This window comes from Centrocercus urophasianus, unplaced genomic scaffold, assembly GCF_019232065.1.
Source record: "Centrocercus urophasianus isolate 14NV4802_14NV808 unplaced genomic scaffold, USGS_Curo_1.0 seq_31, whole genome shotgun sequence".
Classification (NCBI taxonomy): domain Eukaryota; kingdom Metazoa; phylum Chordata; class Aves; order Galliformes; family Phasianidae; genus Centrocercus; species Centrocercus urophasianus.
In genome coordinates, this window is record NW_024884878.1 from 5896355 (window position 1) to 5922225 (window position 25871).

The window sequence follows — 25871 nt, forward strand, 5'->3', positions numbered from 1 at the left end:
TGTTCACCTGAGGGCTAAAAAATGTGAACTTTGCATGAGTCAAGAATAAATTTATTAACTGTAGATATGTGTTTGAAAATTATCCGTAAGTATTAATTTGTCAGGAGAGTTCATTAAAAGATCCTAATCTTTCTTCTGAAGTTAGTGGAAAAACGTCAATTAACTTCAAAAGGGAGAGTCCCTGAAATCCTGTTGGAAGATTATAATTGGAAAATTAACTATATTCATCAGCTGAATTCATCCTTCCTAGCTTAGCATTTTGATTATTAAAATCCAGCTCTATCCTGTATCAGATTTCTTCACACCATGCAATTTTACTTCAATCTCTGGATTACCCTTGGCAATGGTTTATTTCTGCTGAGTCTGAAAATCCAGTGTGGAAGTTAGCTTTAGTTGTCCCAGAGGAAAAAGTGTGAGCTGGAAGCAGCTTCTGCCATCAAGCTTGCTGACATTCTGGCCTAGTGCAGACTTGTGGCATTTCATTCTGGGGAGGATACAAATCAATAGACTCAAATTGCATATTCTCCTCAAGAACATCCTTTGTACATCATTTCTAACTACTATTTGTCATTTGCTAGATGAAAGACACCAGAAGTCCTTCATTACTTAAGCGTATGTAATTGATGATTTATCCATTTCCATCTCTTATTTGAAAAATGAAGTGAGATTAAGTTCACTGTCTTATCTTGTAACATACTGCTTGGATCTCACAGTAAGTTGTGGATATTTTTCTGAATGCTCTTCAGTTTGAGTGGACAACACTGCGAAGTTTACTGTATTTTAAAGTTAGATCTGTAAGGCTGCACTACAACCATCTCCATCCGTAACTGCCGCTGTGCCACTGTGTCGTGACATAATCTGGGTTGTAACATAATTGTTTACAGGCACTCCTGTGAGGTCTGTTGTCATATGCTGCTAAGTGGAAGTTAGTGTAAGTTTGGCAATTGTGTGTGTTTTTAATTCAGATATTTTTCATGAAAAATACCATTTGCAAAGAGTTGCTTTTGCGTAGGTTACATTACATTATAAACTGATCAAAACCAAAATATTTGCTAAAAGAGCATGCTTGTTTCTTGTCCAGTTTACAATACATATATATTTCCACAATCATATTCCGGTGTTTCCGTGCCCACTGGTGAAGGATTGATGTCCAGCACATTAAAATCGATGATATTTACAGGATGCTGTTCTCCTTGGTTTGTTCAAACGTTCACGAATAAAGCTAAGAGTGCAGATGGCATCTACAGTGTTGATGCCATCTAGTGTTAAAAAAAATTAGTACTGCATAAGTCTAATGGCATTCAGCTGATTCTTTCCCTGAAATGTGTGTGTAAAGAAATGTGACTTGGTTGGTGGTCTTGTTTTTAGTTACTATGTTGAAGCTCCTCTTATAGTCAGAGAACATCCCAGGTGAGAAATGACCTAAAAAGATTGTATCACTCTGCTTCTCACAGAGCCCAAACCTCCTATGTCAGCTTTATCAAATTGTGTATCTGAGTGCAGATAAAAAAACTTTCTTCTTCCCTAGTAAAAACTACCTTTAAAAGATTCCCTTGGGCTGGATACACCGCAGATTATCTGAACTTTTGACATTTCATTATTTTGCTTTGTGGTGATCTTGCTGGTAGACTTGGAAGCATCTTTATCAGGAGGGTTGTTACCACTTAGCCAGAAAAGAATTTTTTCTATTTCTCATGCCTACACCTTTCACAGCCTTTTTTCTACTTGTTCCCTGGAAGTACCATGCATTGTGAAGTTTTAGTTTGTATTTCCAAAATTGTTTTTCCCTCTTTCTGATTCTTCTGGTATCTGCTATTTGTGAGTGTCCTTCCTGTGTTGACCAGACCAAGGTTAGACTTTTTTTACTGATGGAGTTGATCTACTACATTTTATAGCCAGCAGCATCTGCTTGAAATGAGTGTGTTAACATTTAGAATCTCTTCAGCCTCTTGAAATATCTGTTCCAAAACTGCAGCCTGTTGCAATTATTAATTGCTTAGACCTTAAACAAATTTTCACTATTGGAAATTTTAAGGGCAGGAAATACTTAAAATTCTTTGAGTCTTTAAAATCTGTTTCAAGAAGAACCAGTTCTCAATGACTTGCTGCATATTTTGGAAGAGGAAAGAAAACGGATACTTAGTGTTTTAATGTGAATCACTTCTGTGTCATTAAACCATTGCTAAGAGATGAATAGCACTTTGCCTTCTGTAACTGGTGAGTTGTTCTTTGTATCTGTGTGTAGAGGCTCTTTCTTCAGTAACTAGCAGAAGAGTTACAGTTCTTCTAATTAGCTGTAGTTAATGGATCATTTTCTTTGTGTATTTGCTTGTTAATTGTCCTAAGAAAAATTACTGAAAGTCTGCCTAGCCAAATTAACATGATAAAGCTTTTTGCCCTTTGTTTGTTCATACTGAATGTTTGAAATAGAAATTACATTGTTTGCTTCACATGGTAAAAGCAGCAGCTCAAAAACTGAATGAAGTTTTCGTGAAGTACCTGGTTCTGCAAACTGTATTTTTTGCAAATTTACACTTCAGTGCAAATGTTCTTCAGAATCTGTAATAAATGCTGGTAACAAAGTAGTTCAAAACCTTGATTTTAAGCCTTGAAGTAATCATCAGCCCTTCCTAACTTCCATGGAGGGATAGTCAGCTGCCATTTATAGTCACCTTCAGTCTTTGCATCTGGGTGTACTTAAGACCAAGCCTAGTTTCATTCAATTTGAGGGTGCAGTGGGCAAAATCATATGCCATGTCCCTAATACTAAGTGAGGTCATGGCAGGGTTTCCTTTTCTGCCTCTCGTTTTTATTTCTTGTAAAAGTTGTACAAAAAGGCAACAAATGCAAGCCTGTTACTTCTATCCAGCACTTAAGATCTGGAAAGCAATGGAATGCTTTCAAATGCATTCATGAAAGCTAAAGTTGTTTAAAAAAAAAAAATTGGGAGAGAGTAGAATATAGTGCAGCCACAGGAAAAGCAGTGTTTCTGTCACAGCAAAAAGCATGGGCATGAAGATCATAGAAGCAAAGAATCTTAGAATAGTTTATGCTGGAGAAGACCTTAAAGACCACCTAGATCAACCTGCCTGCAATGGACAGGGATACCTTCCTCTAGACCAGGTTGCCCAGGGTCCCAAGCAATCTGGCCTTGACTGGGGCATCCACAGCTTCCCTGGGCAGCTATGCCAGGGTCTCATCACCCTCTGACTAAAGTGTTTCGTCCTTACATCTAAACTAAATCTCCCCTCTTTTACTTTAAAGCCATTACTGCTTGTCTTATTACTCTACTTCCTGGTAAAGAGTTCCACTCATGCTTTCTTGTAGGCCCTTTCAGGTGTTGAAAGGCCTTGGTGACATCTTCCTGGAGCCTTCTCTTCTCTGGGCTGAACAGCCTCAATTCTCTCAGCCTGTCTTCACGGGACAAGTGATCTGATCATCTCTGTGGCTGTCCTCTGGACTTGCTCTAACAGAACCTGATGTCCAGGGGGCTCATTCAGCACTAAAGTACAAAATTTAAGCATTTTCTGTTGTCTTTATGCACTCACCATGCATGTATACTCTTAAGAAGTCTGTGTATTTTGTATTCCCTCTTAGATACCATATGACTTTATTTACGAATTTGTTTGAATATATATTTTTATGTAAGTCAGTTAAAATGTGTGCCTTTCTGGTCTCTTGTAGAAATGCACTGCCCTGTCTTCCAGAAACCAGCAGGTGTAACAATTCACCCTCCAAAATGTGGGCTGGAGCCAGCTGTTTCTGGGACTATGTGCCAGCTGAGCTGTCCCCGAGGATTCATCTTGTCTGGAGCTAGGGAAGAATTAAGGTGCATTTCATCTGGGAGATGGAGTGCAGACATCCAGGATGCTCTGTGTAAAGGTAGAGACCAGCACAAAGTCGATTCTGTGTATGCATACAGGACTAGAGGAAAGTACATAGGAAACAGATGAGTAAAGACAGATTGGAACTGTGGAAAGCGTAATTAAGCAGTCTGTGAGAAGGATTGTCTGTACCACTATAGTTTGGCTCTCAGGTTTACTTGTAGTATGTAATACTGACATGAAATTCAGAGGTTGCTTGAGTGCTATCTTAGAATTAACCATTGCTGGCAGCTTCTTAAGTCAATTGTTGGGAAGCTGCCTGCAGTGGCCTGATGTGAAGATAAATTTGAACTTTCAAAGTAAAAGTGAAAAGTCTTAGCTTAAAGATAGCCAGTGAGGAACCCACACACCTATTAAAACAGTTATTAGTAATGCTGCTTCTACTGGTTGAGCACAGATGTATGAAAGCCCTGTAGTCTGAGCAGACCTATAAGCCTGAGGTGATACACATGGTGTAGAAGTATGGTTCTTTTCAGTTGGTTCTGAACTGACCACAGCAGTAAACCTGCACAAGGATAACAGCCACGTGAGTCAAAACCAAAACTGATTGACACTGTGCACCATTTATAGGTGAGCAGAAGGTGGTTGTATGCATTTGAAGGATTCTGGTATGTTTGCCCACCTCTTCTGGAAATGTAAGGTTATTTATTCTTTTACATACATGCACAGTGAGTTGGAAGAAATTCAGCTTTGGATTAAAGGAGGTGCAACTGAAAGTGTGGTTGTGCTGGGAGTGTGTTCTTCACTTCTTCATGAACCATTGTGCTCTCAGAATTAATGCTTCCACTCCAAATGGAGGCCCTTACCAGCCTCTGCATGAAAGAACAGTACAGAAAACAGCTATAGCAATCATCATGCCAAGTCAGTACAGAAACTGAGATGGGAACTTTTTCCTCTGCAGTGACCAGGGTGATTTTATCCTTTAAAGATACCATTTCCCACTATGTTATGTACCACATTGTTTTTCTGAATCTAGTAAAAATCTGTGCCAAACCACAGTTTTTAATATTTGATGGGATCCAAGCACAGTGCTACAAGCTAAGTGTTTGGATTAAGATAAAGTAGCATGGCTTGGGTTCAAGCTTTTAGATATTACCATGCATAAAAATCTAAAGAGAATCCAAGATCCTCTGAGTGTTATTCTTCCCTAGTAAAACTGAATATTTGCCTCTCAATTGCTTTCATTTTTGGTATTTTCTCTATTTTGCTGCCAAAATATTTGGCCAGTTCACACTAGCCTTTTCCTTTCTGACTTATTTATTAGTCTTTCTGCAGAGTTTCACTTTTAAATGGAATTTGCCCCAGCCTGAGACTGTGGTCAGGGAAGTGTAATTCATAACTGGTAGTTATGAAAAGAGTGCACTTCTAGTAAAATTTTCATCAAAATGACTTCAGAGGAAGACAAAACCACTTGTATTTATTGCTTTGCACTCAATTACAGAAGTTTAATTGCCTGACTTATGTCTTTACTGGAACTATGTAGTAATAAAAATGTAACTGGTATCAGTCCCAAGTTGTTTTAAAGCCTCCTGGGCATGGATGAGTTCAGAGCCGAATGCCTTTGTCCTTGTCTCATGAGTCCAAAGGCCATTTATCAAAAGATAATACAGCTGAAAAATAACACAACCACAAATGTTTTGAGAGGCCCTATGCCTGCGAGATCAAGAAGTACTTCGTCAGAGAAATGTGATGCCTAAATGATGGTGGTGGTTACCAGTGTTCTACCACTAATACTTTCAAACCATCCAGCATAGTCACATATGTCTCAAGAAAAGCCCATTAATCCTACATTGTAGCTTCCAGAAGGTGTTTGCTAAAGAACGTTCCCAGTAACTGGTGCCAGAAATCTTGTCACTGCTTTTTGCAAGTCACCATGCTCCTGGGCATTTGAGATTGACTGTTTTCTTCTTCATAGTACATATGTCATGTCATAAATAATCTTTTGTAAGTCACTGATGACAGATGTTTCAGATCCACTCCTGCAGCATGTGTCATATATGTGGGCAGCGAAAGGAAAAAAAAGCCACTGCTTCTTAATGACTATATTTGTGTGATGAATAGGTAAATAATAAGAGAAAACAATTAATTCTGTCTTATTTATGTTTTGTTTCATGGTTGCATGTAGTAACCTATCACTGTGCTAAGTGATGTTCAAAAATACAGCCAAAAGCTGTTTTTACCCCAGAATAATTTACTGTCTATGTATGAGTCTGCAGGCAAGAATGAAAAAAAGGGAGAGATGGAGACTTTGCAGAGATGTGTATGTATATTCCAGGAAGTGCCAAAAAAGCAGTACTTATATGCAGTCTAATCGTTATAGTGGTTCTATTTCTTTAATACCATATATAAAAGTAGTTTTCATTTTTCTGGGCCAGATATTGAAGCTCCTCAGATCCAGTGTCCACAAAATATTGAGACTGAGACTCTGGAACATCAGAACTCTGCTAATATCAGCTGGCAGGTCCCAGTACCTGGGGATAACTCTGGAGATGAGGTAGGTTAAAATCTATGCATTTGACCAGATGCTGTCTTTTTATAGCTAGTTATTTCATATTAATTTTCTGAATCACTGGAGTTTATTTCTTCTGACAAGCTTGAGTAGAAGAAAAAGCTGCTGAAAAATTTTATATTGAGAATTCAGCATTTTCTGTCGTTTTTAAGGTCATGCAGTCACAGAACACTCTGCATGGTGTCTAAGCACATGAAATCTCATATATTTAATGTATGTAGTCTAAAGAAAGAATGTGCCCTTGTTTATAAAGCAGAGACAACTGCTTTAAAAATGATCTCTTAGAATGGAAAGAAGTTTAATAAATGCTTCTTAGAAGGAAGTAAATCAGTTCATCAATCTAAAAGGCTAGCAAAAGCAGACTGCAATAAGTAAAAATGTGCTTCAGCTTCCCACCCAAGAAAGAAAAATGTCGTTTTCCTATCCCATGCAATATTCAGACATAGGCCTTTGGGTACTGCGTTTGTCAGAGGTCTGAAAATGTACATTACAAGGAAAATTTGCTCCAGAGCTTTTCATAAGAAGTAGTGTTACCTACTGGGTAATGATCAAATTACAGCAACTGACTGCATTGTCTTGAGTCAGAAGGAGAATGACTGTGTATTCTCTGAATTTGCTGCAAGCATAAAGGAGCTTTTCACGTTGTGAGCAACATCAGTAAAAGAGTTTTAAATTCACACTTTTTGCCGCAACACAGCCTTGATCATACATTATTGCACTGCTGACACAGAGTCATTTGATGACCTGTAGAAATGAGGTGCCTTCACACTCAGCTGTAGCAGATTTGTCAAAGCCACAGTTAAACTATTTTGCTGATGTGAAGCCAGATCTCTCAAAGAGAAGTTTCTTAACACAGCTCTAGTCCATACAAGGGAGCTGTGGTCCACGTGTAGGTGTCATAAACTACAAATGCAGGTTTCTTTTGTGATGATAGGATGTTTCCATATGTCTGTATGTTATTGACATATGTAGATTAAAATTAGGTATTTGAGTGCTCATGATCCACAGCTGCCTTTTCCATACGTTTCTCAAGTATTCTGCCCTTGCAGCTGGAGGTATGAAATGAAGACAAAGCAGTTTTGAGCTAGCATAGCTTGTATGCAGTGTATAGTGCAGACAGAAGTCAGTCTCAGGTTGTTTTAATGCACAGTGCTGTAATGCAGCAGATCGGGGTCCAAATCCTGACTGAGTAAACCCCTGTTGCTAGAAGTAATCTTAAGGAGGGGAAGACAGGCACTCTGTTGCAAAGTCCACCCTCATTATTTGAAGAGGCTACGAGCATCAAATAGGAGCAGAATCAACATTAAAGGATACTATTTTTTGCCTGTTTCTTGAATCACGTGTCATGAATACTAGCCTGTTTCCCCTTTTAAATAACAATTTTCTTCCTATGAAAGGTCTCAGTGCACGTAACTCCAGCTTTCATACCACCATATCTTCTCCCGATTGGTGAAGTTGCCATTACATACAGAGCAGTCGATAAGTCTGGCAATGAGGCAAGCTGTACGTTCAGTGTCAAGGTGATTGGTAAGTTCACTGGGGAAGAAGAGTCAGTTATGGTTGAAATATTCTTATTTTGTGCACAAAGAGACTGTGAATCAGTGTGACCTCCACTGACTGCTTGGATAAACCCAAGGGTAATGTCATCTCCATAAATGCATGGCTGATCTTGGGCCACAGTACACACAGTGTGCAATCATTGCTCCCACGTTTCTTATTTTGTTCTGTTGTTTTATTTGAATGTTAAGAGTCCTCCTTATACTGATAGATTAAATGCTTCTTTGTTATGACTTAACCTTTATCATATGCATCTTTTTCTTTTTCTTCTTGAAAAACTATAAGAATTTACTAATCTCCTGCACACTGCTGATGCACATCATTGTTCATGTCTTTCTACCAGACAGCTTTGGTATTCAGCATTCTTGTTAAACAAGGTTTGCTTTGGAGAAAGCAAACAGAATGTAGAAACCATGAATCCAGATGAAGAATTTTTCTTATGTTAATGCCATGCCATTTGCTTGGTGTCTGCCAGGTGCAGCAGTTATATATAGGTGTACTTCTAACTATATTGTATTTACCGATGCAAATTTAAAACTGCTCTTTAATTGAATTCTGACTGTGGATTTTATGAATGTAGCTGCAGCTCAGCTAGCTAATGTCGTGCAAACTTTTCAAATTCTATAGATGCAGAACCTCCTGTAATTGACAGATGCAGATCTCCACCACCCATACAGGCAGTGGAGAATGAATACCCAGCAACGTGGGAAGAACCACAATTTTCAGACAATTCAGGTAAGATGGCATACCCCCAAACATGCGCAGAACAGTGAAGAGTAGGGAGGTCCAACCTGCTCTACCTTATTCACTTGTAACTTAGGATTTTGTCTTTGTAATAATTTGTTTTTAAGAACGTATAATTAAGAATACGTGCTACTATTTCCTTCTCCATTTGTTGTGATTGAGTGTGAGTGGCCCTTTATAGCTCACTGATGTTTTAATTCTCTGTTTTAATTCTTATTTTAATTCTTCTAGGTGCTCCTCTGACTATCACTAGGAGTCATGAACCTGGAGATCTCTTTCCCAAAGGAGAAACAACAGTTCAATATGTAGCTCTGGATCCTTCTGGCAATAACAGGACATGTGAAATACATGTTGTCATCAAAGGTTTGTATTAGCTTTGTTGCTGCTGCTACAGTTCAACAGCACATAAGCCATGGTGTTTTCAGACCAGGTACATTGTTTTGTTTTAACTGAATGTTACAAAAGTTGCAAGTCTACATCGTTTCTTCATTCAGATATTCCCAGTTTCTTAATTAGATATTCCTGGTTTCTGTTGGAGTAACTTGAGGGCAGTCAGGATGTTTATATAATTTTCTCAGAGTGAAGAAGCACAGTGATGAATTTGGAATAATTTGAATAATACGTTCAAATTAGGTGTAAAAACACTGAAATCGCTGTTTGTTGAGCAGTTAAACTTTTGGTTGTTGATCCTTTTTTTTCTCAGTACAAATATGTTGTGAAATGAATTAGTAGAGGTTACTGAAGTCAAACTTCAAATCTGTTCTTAAAAAGGATAACCTTGTGGAAACATTTTTGTAATCACCTACGAATACTGTAACAGATAATGGAACACTCTAGGTTTTGGAAACCAGCTGTACCTATTCTTATACTCATGCATTTGTGTTGCTTGTATAGACACCACAGTTTCCCTTCTTCTTTAAAGGCAAATCAATAATTTGGTGTATAAAGAATGCAAATTGTACACTGTCTCTGCTCTCTAGTGCCTAATGTCTCAGTTGGTTGTGTGTATAAATAAATGTTAGTGAATATTTAGAATTATGCAAACTGGACTCTTGGTCATAGCTTTGCAAAAGATAAATTACAGATGGATGTACTACAGTCTGACTTGCTTTTGTAAATCTCAGCAAGAAAAAGACAGTTTTTAGAATTCATATTATTTCAGGTCTACACCACTTCAAACTTTTTGTGATTTTGGTGCTCATGAGATCATATTCTCAGATGTTCACTGTGTCTTCTTCTGGCCTGCAAAATAGATCATAACTGAGATTTTATAGTCAGTTCCTCCTAAGATTGTTTTGATAAATCTGTGTCTTGTTGCAGCAGTGTAGAATGGATAATGCTTAGTTTTTGAATTCAATATACAACATAGTTTACTATAATTCATTGTATGAAAATGCATGTAAAAATTTTAACTAATTTTTTGTAGTATTTTAGTAGGTACATACTTGACTGTGCACCTTTGAATAAGAAGTACAGATGGGTTTGAGCCTTGCATTTTGGAGGGTTTATTTGATTTCTTATATGTATCACATTTTTTAAAAAACCTTCACATTTATGGAAGTTTGAGAAGAATTTAGCAGTGCCCTGGTTCTGATTTTCTGGACACAACAAATAACACACAGGCTTCATGTGCAGCTCTCAAAACCCTTACCAGTACTACTTTCCTGTTTGCTTATTTAATTCTCCGAATTCATCGTGTGACTGCATGTTTTCCTTCGTGTCTTTGTATTTTTCTCAGGTTCTCCCTGTGAAATCTCCTTTGAGCCTGTGAATGGCAATTTTACGTGCACATCAGATGAAGTGGGTGTTAATTGTAAGTTGCACTGTGCAGAGGGTTATAGCTTCTCGGAGGGATCAAGTGAAAACTACTATTGTGCATATGAGGATGGTGTCTGGAAGCCACCTTACTCTCCAGAGTGGCCCGACTGCTCTTGTAAGTCTTAATATTTTTAGCTTATGTTTTGTGAAATGAATCTGCAGCTCATCCAACAATGGTCCTAATGAGGAATTAAATAAAAATATTTTAGGAATTATGACTACTGTATATTGATAATAAATCTCTCACATCATTACAAATATGAATACTCAGAAGTCCCTAGAAGTGTTATTTCAGAAGTTCTCTGAAATACAAAAACAGTAGTCAATTTGTATCCTGCTAGCAAGCAAGCTAGCGAAGATGGCAGAGCAGACGAGACCTGTCATTAGTTCAAATTGGCATTTGAAATATGTTGTAGTTTGTGTGCATACACTCAGAGTACTTTTTCAACAATAATTTCAACAATGTTTGAAAATGAAAAGTGCAGATGTATTTGTGAAAGCAGTACATGCTGTAATTACATATCTACTTGTTGCCAGATCAGATCTTTTATCTATTTCCTTCAAGACACACAGTAACAAAGCTATGAGCTATGGACTTTCTCGGACTTAGTGACATTTTAAAAACAGAAGTATGAGAGGTGCTTGAAAAACCAATCCTGGCACCAGCTTACATCTACTCTCATCAGAGTGGATTTTTTGTTTCAGCAAAGAGCAATGTTTCAACTGTGGGCAAATCAGAATTACATTTCAGAGCCATCTAACAGATCAAAACCCATAACTTGGACCTTAAGAATTTCGCTTTGCTTAAATTCTGGGGTTTTTTTGTATTTAGTCTAGCAGCTGTAGTGACTGGATTTCCAATACTTGATTCTCTCTCAATAGAAAGAAGTATGAGGTTTAGGACTGTGACAGCTGGGAAGTTTTTCCATTACTAAAATGCTAAAATAGATACATAACAGGCATTTTTCTTTAATATCCATTAGCCTTCCCATTAAAGTACTGTGAAAATGTGATGTCTGTCAAGAAGTATTTAGTCTACTTTTGTATTTGTCTGAATTGTCTGAGAAATGAATGTTACATAATGTTACATTTTAGGAAAAAATAAACATTTTCTTGTATATAATGCTGGGTGGGGGGAGGTTGATTTAAAGACAGTGCTTCTTAGTTTAGTGTAATCCAATTTTTTGGCTAGTCCTCTGAAACTATTGCACTGACCAACAAAAATTTCACTCTCCAACATTTTTCAGTAAATCGTTTCGCAAACCATGGGTTCAAATCCTTCGAGATGCTTTACAAAGCAACACGATGTGATGACAACAGTCTTCTAAATGGCTTTTCTGATGCTTTCCAGAGTGCACTTGGTAAAATGGTAGGTTAGTAAATGCTGCTTCCTTTTACGTATTTTTTAAAAAGTACAACTTCTTGTTACTTTTCCCAGCTGTCTATTTTTGTACATGAAAAATACAACAGCGGCTTGGAAATGGGATTTGTAATTTTTCGGAAGATGACAAACCTCCTTTAAAAACAAAGCTGACGCACTGACATTTTCATTCCGTCTTCAATTAGAAGTTATTTAGGGACAAGACTTGAAGAAATGTCTGCACAGCTTAGGGACTTGATACTCACAGATTTTTTGTAAGATTTTAAAGAGAACCTATGCAGTTTTGAAAATCCCTGCTGGTTACTCAGAAACTGCAGTGTTGTATGTGAGAGTGAGATGTAATGATAAAATACGTTCATTTTACAAATACTATGTGTAACGTTCATCCAGATAACACAGTGAATGCACAGAGATACAGAGAGATAAAATCTGCATTTGGTGCTCAAGTCTAGGCACTTATATCCAGGGTAGTGATTTAAATACTTTGCTCAAGTTTCTTGAGTTTTTGAGTTCTAATCAATAAGTACTGCACAGCAGTTTATTTGAAGGGATAGCACATTCCTTCTCTGCACTGTCTCTTGCTTCTCACTTCAGTATTACCACTCTCCCTCTTAATCCGTGAGTCTGTCCTCAGCTGTGAAGCAGAAGCAGCAGGCCTTTGTGTTGTGGTCTAAGGAGCTGATGCTTGGGCCCCATGTGATGGTATTGTTGCAGAGCACAGTACTTGGGCAGTTAAAGATTTCTTACAGAACAAAGCCTCTGTGCTGTAAGCTTCTCTGGTAACTGAAAAGCATTATTAGCATATATAGCTACTGAACAGACTACTGCAGCTGTGGTATCCCTGTCAGTGTTTCTCATCAGAAGGCTCAAAGCTCAAATAACACTTCCAGGCAATCTTTGACACTTGGACGTGAATATCTGTTACTCTCTTGACTTACTTCAGCTTTGTTTTCTTCCAGCAGAAAAATCTTGGCTAATTTTATTTCTCTTCTCTTCTCTGAAGAGCTTATTTAGCAACTACCACTAGGTTTCATTGCTTAGACTATTAGTATCAGCAAGCAAATAGGAAAATAGGAAAAAATGTTCAGTGACCAGCTCAGGAAGTTATATCAAAATGCAGCAGTCTTGGAAAAGAGTTGAAAAGGTTAGTTTGATTATGTCTGTTCCTATTCCCAATAACTTTAAAATGTAACTATAACAGAGATAGGAAAAGGGGGACCATATCAGCAGAAGCCATCTTTCCAATGAAAAAGCAATGTGGAGAAAATAAACCGATCCCAAAATAAATCCTAGAGACCAGCTTCTTTGAAATCAATTTAGAAGAAACAAGAAATAGAGGTTTTATAAAATAATGCATTTGTCTGTTCATTTCTAATGTCCACTGCCTTTGTGGAGAGAAAATCTATCAATACTGGTCAGTTTTCTGTAGTTCTCTGTTCTGTGGTTTCTGGGTAGAGCACAATGAAAACTGAACAAGAAAGAGCAGGCCTAAATTACTGCAACTTCCTACCAGCAGAACTCATCAAAACAATAATGGAGAGCTACACTTCTGTCCTGTGAATTGTTCACTTCTCTGGAAATGCTTTTCTTGGTAGTCTGATTCAGGAGAGGCTTTTGCAATCATTTTTAAATAACAGCCTTTATCTTGTAGGGCAGCATGTAGCTGTTGCTGTTCCGGAGTAGGAAATTAAATAAATCACTTGCAGAGATCCAGAACTTGCATCCTCGGCAACTGCTGTGATTATAACAGGTGTGAAAGGAGAAGTCTTGTGCCAGAGAAAGAACAGGGCCAGGGCTTTACGTTATAACACAGCTTTTTTAAGTTGGGGGTGAGCTATGTAATTCTGTATTTTTAATGCTCTTCTCCTTTATGTTGTAAGGTCCCATCGTTCTGTAATGATGTTGATGATATTGACTGCCGACTGGAAGATCAGACACAGAAACATTGCTTGGAGTACAATTACGATTATGAAAATGGATTTGCCATTGGTAACTACTGATTGCACAGATCGTTAGCCATTCAGGATTAATGTTGTGTAGTTCCTTTTGTTCTGAAATACTGCAATGTGTTGCATGGAATGGTTAAAAAATTATAGAGTATTCTTAAGATACTAAGAAATTATGCAACACATTTTACTGTGGAACTGCTTGCTCTCTGTTTTCAGTAGTGCTTCCTGTATAGTACATATGAGAAGGAAGAGTTTACTGAGATGTTTCATGATAGGGAGGAAAAAAAGCATGCACATGCACACATAATGCTGAGTGCTACTGACTTGCTTGGTTACCTTTGAAGAAAGCAACTTTTTTAAACATAACACTTTCAAACCAAAACACTGCAAAAGCACAGCAGATATTTCTAGAGATTGTTAAGAAAACAGAGTCACTTTTTGTCTTTGGTGTTGGTTTCAGTCCACAGTTAACCCTTGCAGTGTTCACGCAAAGCATAAGATTGCCTGTCAGCTGTGAAACCTCTTGTATGCAAAGTGTCATGGGTTTGACAGGGGTAGAGTTAGTTTTCTTTACAGGGGCTTGTATGCTGCCATATTTTTTATAAAAAATAGAGATAACATACAGACTTCTTTACTGAGTGCTTGCACAGAGTGAGGGTCGTTTCAGCTTCTCACTCTGCCCTGCCAGCAAGGACCTGGGGTTCACCAGGAGCTGGGATGGTCATTGCCGTGACAGCTGACCCTGACTGGATAAAGGGATATCCCATACCATATAGCATCATGCTAAGCAGTAAACTGCAGGAGAGGAGAACAGGAGATGGTGTTCAAAGAGATGGTGTTTGCCTTCCCAAGAAACCTGTCTGTGTGATGAGCCTGTAATTGCCTGAATAGCTGCAGTAAATGAATTCCTTGGTTTGCTTTGCTTGTGCATGCAGCTTTATGTAGTAAACTGTCTGGTTCTCAACCCATGAGCTCTTGCACTTTTGCTTGTCCCATTTTCTCTTCATTTCATCCAGAGGAATTGAGTGTACAAGTAGTGCTGAGCTGTTTGCCAGAATTAAACTGTTAGAAAGGGTAGTTTTTTTGAATGTTGGGGTGGAAGTTATGGCAGCCCTAGTGATTACTCCCACTTTGCTATATGCCAAGAAGGTTGTCATTTTCAGTCAGTTTTCATACTGATTAGCATTAGTGTTGTACTGCTTTTGTCCTTGGATTTCTTAGTCCCTTCGTGTTACTTAAAGAAGTAAGGTTAAAAACAGACTTAGCATGGGGCATTTTGGCCCCAACATCAGAACACTTAGTCTTTAATAGGACTCCTTTGTAAGTTCATGTTGGGATTACTTCAGTACAGCTTAGTGCTTATTCTCTCACTTTTAGACATTCTTCACTGAATTTAAAGGACTTTTTTTTTGCAATTAGACACAGGAGACTAGAGGATAGACTAGGGGACATCTGCGAGTTGTCATCAGGGAGGAGTGAATATTGATGATAAGAGGAACTAATTTGTAAAGTCACCTGGAGGAAACAGTGTTGAGAAAATGAGATACAGGGTTCTATTGTCTTCTGGCTCATGTTGATCTCTTTTCAAAATTACCTCATTGCTGTTTTTCTGGAGCTTGTCGTAATATTACACTGGGCAGGCTGGAGAGGAGAACTCTCCTCGAGTTAAAAGAGACAACAGTTTAGAAAATTTGTTATGGAGTAATCACACAGTTTCAGCCCCAGTTCTGTGAGTTTAAATTGCCTTATTTCCACTGTAAGTTATAAGACAGATGACTTAACCTGGTAACTGGCAGAATTTTTTTATGCCTTCACATTATTTCACAGATAGATGAATGAAATAGACTGCGTACCTCTAATTATATTCATGAAAAGGCAGATTACTTACAGAGCAAGCTGATTGAGGGTGAACTTACATCACCATATGTAACAAGAAATGCCTGTCTGGAAGGACTGAACGCATTGGGTGATGTCACCAGCCTTTTCTGAGAAGGCAGATGACTGTACAACTCTTCCAGGAGTTGTGAAGAAGGGATGTTTTGGAGATGCTGCTTTGGGCATGCTAGCTGCATCTGAGCAGGAAGAAGAGAGATCAGTGCAGAATTGTTTCAGGTATTGCCAGCATATGAGGGCCCATGCAAGACTGAGGGGAAGATAACTGTCGTTTTTATGAGTACCTTTTTAAAATAAATTTTATATCAGACCTTCTTTAAGGCTTTGGCTAAATACACAGATATCAGTATTGAGATTTTTTTTCTTCAGTCAGTCACATTGCAGTAGGCACTTGTTCAGAGGCAAGTCAACACATATTGTCCAGAGGTTCAGTCAGGCACCGTTCTATTGAGGATGTACTTCAGAAATAAGTATTTATAGGACAAGCGCTTATTTTCTACATGATCTTGCTTCTCTTTTTTTTCTTTTTAAATGGCTGACAGGACCTGCTGGCTGGGGAGCGGCAAACCAGCTGGATTATTCCTATGATGATTTCTTTGACAGTGTGCAGGAAGAAGGCCTATCCAAGCATCTCTCTGCTTTTGCAAAGGCAGCACCTACTCGAGTCAAAAGGCATAAGAAGCTGAATGTTCCAATGACTGACCACAAAATCAAGTTAATATTTAACATCACAGGTGAGAGAAGTCAAAATAGCCTCCTTCTAAACTTTCTTAAAAAGATAAATATTCCTAATACATTCAGCAAGACTTTGCATTCAATTCAGAATGCCTGCTGGAGATGCAGACAACAGTTTTCTTGAGACACTCGTAGCTTCATTTTCACATTGCCAGCTTTATGCTTCAAACTGTCAAGCCTGAGTGTTGAACTCTAGATATTCTTCAGAGCAAGCTGGAAGTGCTGACTCTAAAATCTGTGTGCTATTGTGTTCTCTTTTTAAATCCCAGCTAGCGTGCCACTGCCTGATGAAAGGAATGATACACTGGAACTGGAAAACCAGAAACGACTTCTTAAAACTCTAGAGACGATAACAAACAGGCTGAATAGGACTCTCAACAAGGAACCCATGTATTCTTTTCAGTTTGCATCTGAACTCATTGTAGCTGACAGCAACTCATTGGAGACAGAGAAGGCTTTCCTTTTCTGCAGACCTGGTTCTGTGCTGAAGGGGAGAATGTGTGGTAAGCCAGAGGACTTCCTCTTCACATATATTTAAAATCTTTTTGAAAAGCAAGGTTTTAGAGGATATTTGCAGAGGATAATGATTTGACACACTCCAGTGCTTGTGGTCTCCCGGAACAATAAACTCCAAAAATGCTTTGCACAGTTTGACTTCCAGAGGATGTTTATGTTCCTAACCAAGGCTTGTGGAAAAGGGATGCTTTTGTACTCAGGATTCCACTCCCATGGGGAAATCAGACATATCCACACAGTTGGTGATACTCAGGAAAGCAGTACTTGATATGCAGTCTTTTAACGTTGTTACTCTTGTGGATGAGATAGGGAACTGGATTCCATTTCCTGTGCATTTTCCCGTTTGCTGAGGAACAGAGTTACATTTCATATAAACAGGGATTGATTAAATGGGAATTCCAGAGGCAAAACAGGAATATATGATTATGTGTTCTGAGGGAACCTTATGTTTCCAACGTTACAGTCAACTGCCCTTTGGGTACCTATTACTCCCTGGAGCATCATGCCTGTGAAAGCTGCTGGACTGGATCCTACCAGGATGAGGAAGGGCAGCTGGAATGCAAAAGTTGTCCATCTGGTAGTTACACTGAGTATCTACACTCCAGGAGCATTTCAGAATGCAAAGGTGAGAACTTTATCTTTTTCAGACAGCCATCTCTGACTGCCTAGTGCCATCCATTTGGTCCTCATTACAGGAATGAGATTAACTTGTGAAACAAGAATTAGTCCTAACTAACCATTCATGTGTATATGTTAAGAGAAAAGGCCACATTTTTACCACTTCTGTAGCATGCACAATGTTCAGGCAGATATTCTAAGAAGAGCTGGCCCTTCTTGTTTTGTTACATTTCTATCTCCTTTCTGTGAGATTTTCAGTTCATTTTGCATGGACTAACACACTTAAAATAATGCCATTCTTGTCCTTGCCCACCTCTCTCTATCCTATGGTGATTTTAGATGAGTTTTTGCATTCCATATTGCAAAGCAGTAGTCTGACTTTGAGCACCTCAGCTCCCCTATCTCTTTGCAGCTTGTTCTGAAAAAAAAGTTAATTTCATTGCCTATTTATTGTTTTATTATTCATTTTGTTCATTAAAAATGAGTAACTGAGTTTCATCATCTGTGATAATCTAAATCATCTGTGAAGATGATTCATTAATAATTCACAAACATCAGTAGCTTAGCACAAGTCCTTTTTTTTTTTGTTGTTGTTCTTTGTATGCATAAAACCCTTCAGCATAAATTCAAGAAATAAGAAGTTTCTGTAATTTGCATTATGATTTCAGCATCTTTTTCAGAGGTTAGAAGTCATGTTTCCTATTTGGACATTACTTATTTTTTATGATTTTTTCTGCCTCACAGCTCAGTGCAAGCAGGGAACATATTCACCTAATGGTCTTGAGACCTGTGAAACATGTCCTCTTGGCACATATCAGCCAGCATTTGGATCCAGGAACTGCATCTCTTGCCCAGAAGATACCTCGACGGTAAAAAGAGGTGCAGTAGATGTCTCAGCTTGTGGAGGTGTGTAACAGATAGGTCTATGAAATTTCTACAGTTACATTTAAAAAAGGGGAAGGAAGCTGCATTGAAAGCTGTCTCTATCAGAAAAGAAATAGAAAGAAATACTTTCAAGATATTTAATAGATCTTTGAGAAGAACTTTTCACCTAATAGTGAAATAAACATCTCTTAGGGTTGTTAATTCCCAGTGGGTTTCACCCCACTCCTTAAAATCTAAAAAGGAACTGTGAGGGAAGGAAAGGAAGTGCTCAGAAAGGGTGCAGGATGCAGGGTCAGCAGAAGTGATCTCTTTCCAAAAAAAATGTCCTTTTTGTTCTTGCAGTACCATGTTCTGCAGGGGAGTTCTCTCGTACAGGTTTGACACCTTGTCACCCTTGTCCCAGAGACTATTATCAGCCAGACCCAGGAAAGTCCTACTGCTTGTCGTGTCCCTTTTATGGAACAACAACAATCATTGGTGCCAGATCCATCACAGATTGTTCAAGTAAGCCAAATTATCTCTCCTGAAAAAAACAAGCAAAGAGAACATCTGAAGGATGGCCAGCAGTAGTCTTAACAGAAAAGATCCTGTTTTTTATTTTTCACTAACTGTCAGAACAAATGTAGAATTCCCACTCAAGGAGTGGTGTTCACTTTTATTTTGGCATGCTGGTGTTGTCTCTGTGCTATGTGGAAGGAATAACTGTGTGTTATGTACCATGGCTCAATAACAGCATATGGATATACAGAGTATGTATGTATGTATGCACATATATACCTGTGCACACTATGTATGTGTGTGTATGTGTACAATGTGTGTTTATATATACTTTTATATATACTATATATGTATATGCAATGGGTGAGCAAATGGCTGATGGGTTAGGCCCAAAGGATTATGGTAAATGGTGTTATATCTGGCTGGTGCCTGGTCACTAGCAAAGATCAGTAGGGCTCCATTTTAGGGCCATTTCTCTTTGATGTCTTCGTAAATGACTTGGATGTGGGAATAGAAGGTGTTTTGAGCAAGTTTGCTGACAATACTGAATTGGGAGCAGCTGTTCACTCCATCAAGGGTGGAGAGACCTTGCAGAGTAATCTAGACAATCTCCAACAGCATGAAGTTTAACGAGAGCAAGTGCTGAATTCTGCACCTGGTAAGGGGTGACTCTGGCATACATACAGTCTGGAGGATGAGACACTGGAGAGCAGCTCCTTGAAGGAGATTTGGGGTTTCTGATAGATAGCAAGTTGGATATTAGTCAGCAGTGTTCCCAGACAGCCAGAAAGATCAACTGTATCCTGGGAGCATCAGGCTTGGCATTGCCAGCTGGTTGAGGGAAGGGATTGTCCTACCCTACACTCCACAGGTGCAACCTCATCTTGAGTACTGTGTGCAGGTTTGAGCATCATAGTACAAAAAGGACATGAAACTATCAGAGAGTGTCCAAAGGCAGGCTACGAAGATGGAGAAGGTTCTGGAGGACAAGAAGTGTGAGGAGTGGCTCATGGCAGCTACAGCTCCTCGCAGGGAGTGGAGAGCAGCGCTGAGCTCTGCTCTCTGACAGTGACAGGGCCTGACAGCATGGAGCTGTATCAGGAGAGGCTTTTGGGGTTAAGGAAAGGCTGTGCCCCAGAGAAATATGGGCATGACATAGCACCCCAGGGCAGTGGGAGCACAGAACCAGAGAATCACCAAGATTAGAAAAGACCTCCAAGATCATCCAGTCCAACCACTGACCAACTTCCCCACTATACCATGTCCCTTAGTATAACACCTAAGTGTTTCTTGAACACTTCCAGGGACAGTGACTCCAGCATCTCCCTGGACAGCCCATTCAGTGCCTGACCACTCTTTAGGAGAACATGTTTTTCCTCATATCCAACATGAACCTTATTGGCACAACTTGAGGCCATTCCCTTTAGTCTTATCTCAGTTACACAAGAGAAGAGGCTGACCCCCACATCGACACTGCCTCCTTTCAGGTTGTAGAGAGCCTTAAGCTGCCAGAGTTCAAGGAATGTTTGGACACTGCTCTCAGGCACTGCATTTGACTTTGGGTAGCCCTGTGTGGAGCCAGAATTTGGACCTGATGCTCCTTGTAGGTCCCTTACAGCTCGGGATATGCTACAATTCTATGATTTTTATGATTCTGTGATACTGTGATATATATACAAAAGAAAGTATGTATGCATATGCACGTATAAATACATGTGACATGTATACTTACATACCTGTATTTTAGAAAACTTACAAATATATATTGTATATATAAATATAAAATGCTACATGCTTGCTGTGAATTTAAGGTTTTATTCCCATAAATTCACTTTTTTCAGACTCTTTAGATGCATTACTAGAATGCAGTTCTGATGCCCTCATAGAATACAGACCTTACGATCTAGTATTATTGACAGTATGTTTGTATCTTTCCCCTTTAGGTTTTGGCTCTACTTTCTCAGCTGCTGAGGAAAGTGTGATGATGATACCAGCCTCTCCAGAAAACATCAGCAAACAGTACAAAGTCAGCAGTCAGGCAAGGACAAGATATCTTTTCTAGTATTGCCTCTAATAAAAGAAGCCACACATCTTATGTCAGTACTAAATTAATAAGTCTTTTTTAAATGTAATTGTTATTCTGACTGTATTTCCTGAAGAGTTGATAGTGATGATTGTTAGGGGTACCTTCAGATCCTCTTTCTGATTGTAAAATCACTTCTGGTGAATAAAAGTGGGCAAATCAGCTCATTGGCAGTCTTAAATGTTGGACTTAAAGACTTCACCTGATGTCTGAGAAATTTATCAGACTTACATAAGAAGTGTAAACTCCATGGAGAGAGTTCAGCCAGTCCATGAAAAGTAAGTTGATTGTACTTGGTCATTTTATGGCTTTCACATGCTGGATTGTAGCAGTTACTACCAGGAACCTAAGTTCAGTTATAAAATCTTTATTTTGCTCATTACCGTACAGATATACTTGAGGAGAGGCAAGCAGAGTTCCCTTCTGCTTTCAGTACTGCTGTTGAAATACAGGCAAGTCCTCATGTAATAGAAACTATTCTACTGACAGTGTGTGTCACAGATGCTGCCTTACCCATCACCCAGTCTGTAACTCAGACAAGGCCGCTTTATATGAATCACAAGTGAAGACCATGTGTTAGAGGAGCAAAGCTGACTGGTGATAAGAAAAGATGTTAAATAATGGTTCCCATTAGGTGACAGACTTATCTGCCATGATTGTGTTTGACCACATAGTCAAGGAATTCTCTGAATTCAGGTTTGTAAGCTGAGAAAAAATAACACCATTCACTGAAGCCCACCAGTAGTTCACTTAATGACCAGTAACAGGAAGTAGGAAGTGATTAGCCTGAGTAAAAGGATGCAAAGCAGAGAACTCTCATAAAAAATACAGCATAGTATAAAATTTCAGCTGTTAATCATAGCTCAGAAAGTTCGAGGGGAGGAGCCATGATGATCATGTTTTGGTAATTAAAAATAGTAATCCGCATTCTTCTCTAGAAATAAGAGTAATTGGTGTGTAGAGGAGACAAAGAGTAGAAGTTAAGTTACAATCGAAGTTCCACACTGATTATAGAGCGTGCTGTTTAGAGTGAGAATATTTTGTTCCACATTTACTGTACTTGTATTGTTATTACCTGTGGCAGGTGTTTCATGAATGTTTCCTGGAGCCATGCCACAACAATGGGACGTGCAAACAGTTGGGAAGTGGATATATTTGCATATGCCCAATTGGATATACAGGTAAAAAATTAGGGAAGCAAAGGGAAAAGCTAAGATGGCTCCAGGTCTTTAACATGAGCAAAGATAAAGGAGCAGAACGTTTCAGTGCAAGAGTGTAGGCTAACTATAGTGGAATAAGTGGAATGTCTGTCATAGATTTATAACACAGAAGTATTAAAAGAGAAGAAATAGTTCCTCATGTTCTTGCTGAATTATATGATGTTTGTCAAAAGGGAATTACGAGTGGGATTTCTTTAAGTGGTTTTAATAAAAAATTCCATGGAATTCAGTATGAGTGGATTGAGCAAAGCTTTGTGGATTTGAAAGTTCTTTGCTTAGTGATATTTATGATTAGCAAAACCTTTAGTTTGCACTGGAAACAGCTAATTCCACCAGATATTCTCTTTCTTCTTCCTGTAAACTTGATGGTTGCTCCAGAGCAAACAGATAACTTGTTATCAAAAAGTTCTTGATCTGTTAGTTGTGATAGAATATTAACTGTTACCATCTGGAACTGATCAGACTGTTGTCTCATATTCTTCATATTTTTTTTGTCTCAGCTTTTTGTCTCAGGTCAGTGTTACAATACAACCTAAGAAAAGATAACTAGAACATCTACTAATGTCCACAGTTGATAATCGTATTTTGCTGCATTAAGTAATTGTAACTTCTGTAGTTTTTGAATGATTTCCTGTTTTGTTTCCATGTTCTCAATCCTTTATTTTGCATTGTAGGCTTGAAATGTGAAACAGAAATGGATGAATGTAAATCCTCTCCTTGTCACAATAATGGAGTGTGTAAAGATGGCATTGGGACCTTTGTTTGTCATTGCAAGCCAGGCTATTCTGGTAATTTAATTGTTTCTTCTTCAGAAACGTATTATTTCTGTGCTAGGTAGATAATGCAGAACAACAGGGCAGTGCTAAATAAAACCGTAACAGGAAACCAGACAGATATATAGGCCAGAAGAAAGTTGTACTGTACATGAGTAGCTTCTGAAATAAAAAGGACAGTCACTCTGAGAGCATGTGCTTCTGTTTGTGATATTTTCTGAAGATGAAAAAAGGAAATAAAGAGTGAAGATGAGGAAATTAGTAAATAAGCACAGGGAAGATGTTTGTGAAGTTGAATATGGCTTGATCAGACAAAGCATTTATGTAGTTGCATTACTGTCGCCCTGAGTTAATGAATAGCTTTTCTCTTATCTTGTTCCTCAGTCTTTTTAACTGCCACCTGCATGCATGTCAAAGATGTTGAAATATGTGGGAAACTAACATGCTTCAGTACTTTGCCAAAGTACTTAATTTCTAAAGATAAAAGTAAGCTGTTAGAGTATATCATTTGGCAGCAGATTAAAAGGAAGACCTGGTGTTTTCCACCAGGAAGTGGACTCCCTTGTTCAGTTTATGGCCACGCGTATATTGACAGCAACACTTGCTGAGTATTTTTAAAACTTTATAAAGACAAGCCGTGGTCTTGGCATGTTCCACATCTCATCAGCTGAGTAATACAAATGATCTGTTTCAAATGTTTTTAACAGTGCAGTCAAACATGGAGTTTTATCACTTGATTTCATCAGGCCTTTGTTATCCAAGAATTGCAGTGCAGTTCTGCCCTCAGTATTTGAACACCACATCATGTAAACCCAGACTGTGTTGATTGTGCCCTTTTGCTATTTGAAGGTCTCTTGTGTGAGAAAGATATAAATGAATGTAACTCCAGTCCATGTTTGAATGGAGGTCACTGTGTCGACGAGAAGAATGGTTACCAGTGCACTTGTGCAAAAGGATTCACAGGTACACTATTTCTTGTGAGCCAGATTTCTTTCTTTCTAATGCAAAAAGATGTCTTCCTTCCCTAACCAAAGTATTTCAGTCTCACTGCTATGTGTTACGTATGTGGTGTGTTGATTTGGTATGCTAGCTTCTGCAGGTTCATGTAGTCTCTGAGAGTCCCTGTAGTGCTACACTGTGGCTTCAGAAGACCAACTTGGTGATTGGTCTTCTATTCCAGATCTTGCCAATAACTTCCTGTGTGTTGAGGAAAGAACAATGCAATTCCAATTGATTGAATTAATTTGTTAAGAAAAAGTAAAATCACATGCGGTTTCTTTATTCGTCAGATCTTGTAACACAGATTCTGTATTTCAACAGAAATCCTCAATTTGACAAGGTACAAAATGTCACTTTTTTCACTTTTCACATTTTCCTATTATATTTAAGGTTCAAACTTAATGTCTTTTGTAGCAGCCTTCCATCAGTTGATCAAATTAGTTACTCTGATTATTTCCTGATTCAGCCCAAATTACTCATACAGCAGGCAATGTCCATTTAGATTCCTGACGTAAACGTTAATTTCTACAATTACAAAGATGCTTCCTGTAACATTTCTCTGCCCAGTTTACCTCAGATGGCGGAGTAAATACCAGTCCTGCCACTCCAGTATTTGCTGTTTTCTGGAAAGTAGGCAACAGTTCTTGGAAACCAGCAATGGCTTGGTGACCTTATTTCAGCTTAAATAAAAATGCAGCTGAAGCTTTGTTCTTTTCTTTCTAGGTGCTCACTGTGAATCAGAGGTCAACGAGTGCCTTTCAAACCCATGTCTTAACAGAGCTCTTTGTGAAGATCGAGTTGGAGGTTTCTCCTGCAAGTGCCTCCCAGGTTTTACTGGTGTCTTGTGTGAAAGAAACATTGATGAGTGTCTCAGCAGACCCTGTAGGAATGGGGCTACATGCAGGGATGGTATCAACAGCTTCAGGTGAAAATTAAATGATATAAAACAGTGTGGAAAGTCAGGTCTGTTGTGGTGCTTCACGTGTCTTAGGTTTCAGTGGGGTGACTTTATGCACACTAACAAAGATTTTAAAAGCAAAGAAGATAAATCCTAGTGTCTCCACCTTTTATTCCAAGGTAGACAACAAAGAAAATATGCAGAGCTTGATGTATAAAAATGCTAGGATTGTAAAGTGGTTGAGTGAGAGGTTTATTGTGGTTTAATCCCCACTGGCAGCTAAGCCCAACACAGCTGCTGTCTCACTCTCTCTCAGTTGCTTAGGGAAGAGAATCCGGAAGGAAGCAGTGTGAAAACTTGTGGTTTAGAGTAAAGACATTTTGATAGGTAAGGCAAAAGATATTCAAGCAAGCAGTGCAATGTAAAGAATTCATTCACTGCTTCCCATAGACAGGCAGATGTTCAGCCATTTCCAGAAAAAGTAGAGCTTTGTCCTATGATAGTTTATTGAAAATACAAACAATGTAACTCTGTAACACTCCTATGCTTCCTCTTTCTTTATCCCAGCTTTATTTCTGAGTGTGATGTTATAGATATAGGATATCCCTTTGGTCAGTTTTGGTCAGCTGTCTTGGCTGTGTCCCCTCTGAAATTATTCTGCTGGCAGGGTAGAATGAGAAGCAGAGAAGTTTTGACTCTGTTCAAACACTGGTCTGCAGTCACTAAAGCTATTTTCATAACAACCCAAAACACGTCACCGTACAAGTTAATGCAAGGAGGTTAACTCTATCCCAGATAAAACCAGGACATATTTAAATACTCTTACTCCAAAATAATTACACTTTTCTCAAATCTCAAGTGCTTGCTTTCTTCTGGAGTAACTGATGGTAGCACACGTATCTGATAATGCT

The 25871-nt window shown here is 38.6% G+C and overlaps 1 protein-coding gene across 1 annotated transcript in view; it reads left to right on the forward strand.

Annotated features, from left to right (window-relative positions):
• SVEP1 (sushi, von Willebrand factor type A, EGF and pentraxin domain containing 1) overlaps positions 1–25871 on the forward strand; it is a 125453-nt gene that overhangs the window by 52000 nt on the left and 47582 nt on the right. Inside the window, exons 7-24 of the mRNA XM_042829491.1 lie at positions 3685–3882; positions 6260–6378; positions 7791–7920; positions 8578–8685; positions 8926–9057; positions 10433–10627; positions 11760–11881; positions 13774–13882; positions 16278–16469; positions 16740–16973; positions 17450–17611; positions 18349–18510; positions 18832–18993; positions 20931–21025; positions 22155–22251; positions 22965–23078; positions 23913–24026; positions 24786–24987. Of these exons, the coding sequence (XP_042685425.1) occupies positions 3685–3882; positions 6260–6378; positions 7791–7920; positions 8578–8685; positions 8926–9057; positions 10433–10627; positions 11760–11881; positions 13774–13882; positions 16278–16469; positions 16740–16973; positions 17450–17611; positions 18349–18510; positions 18832–18993; positions 20931–21025; positions 22155–22251; positions 22965–23078; positions 23913–24026; positions 24786–24987 (2647 nt within the window). The remainder of the gene's footprint in view (positions 1–3684; positions 3883–6259; positions 6379–7790; positions 7921–8577; positions 8686–8925; positions 9058–10432; positions 10628–11759; positions 11882–13773; positions 13883–16277; positions 16470–16739; positions 16974–17449; positions 17612–18348; positions 18511–18831; positions 18994–20930; positions 21026–22154; positions 22252–22964; positions 23079–23912; positions 24027–24785; positions 24988–25871) is intronic.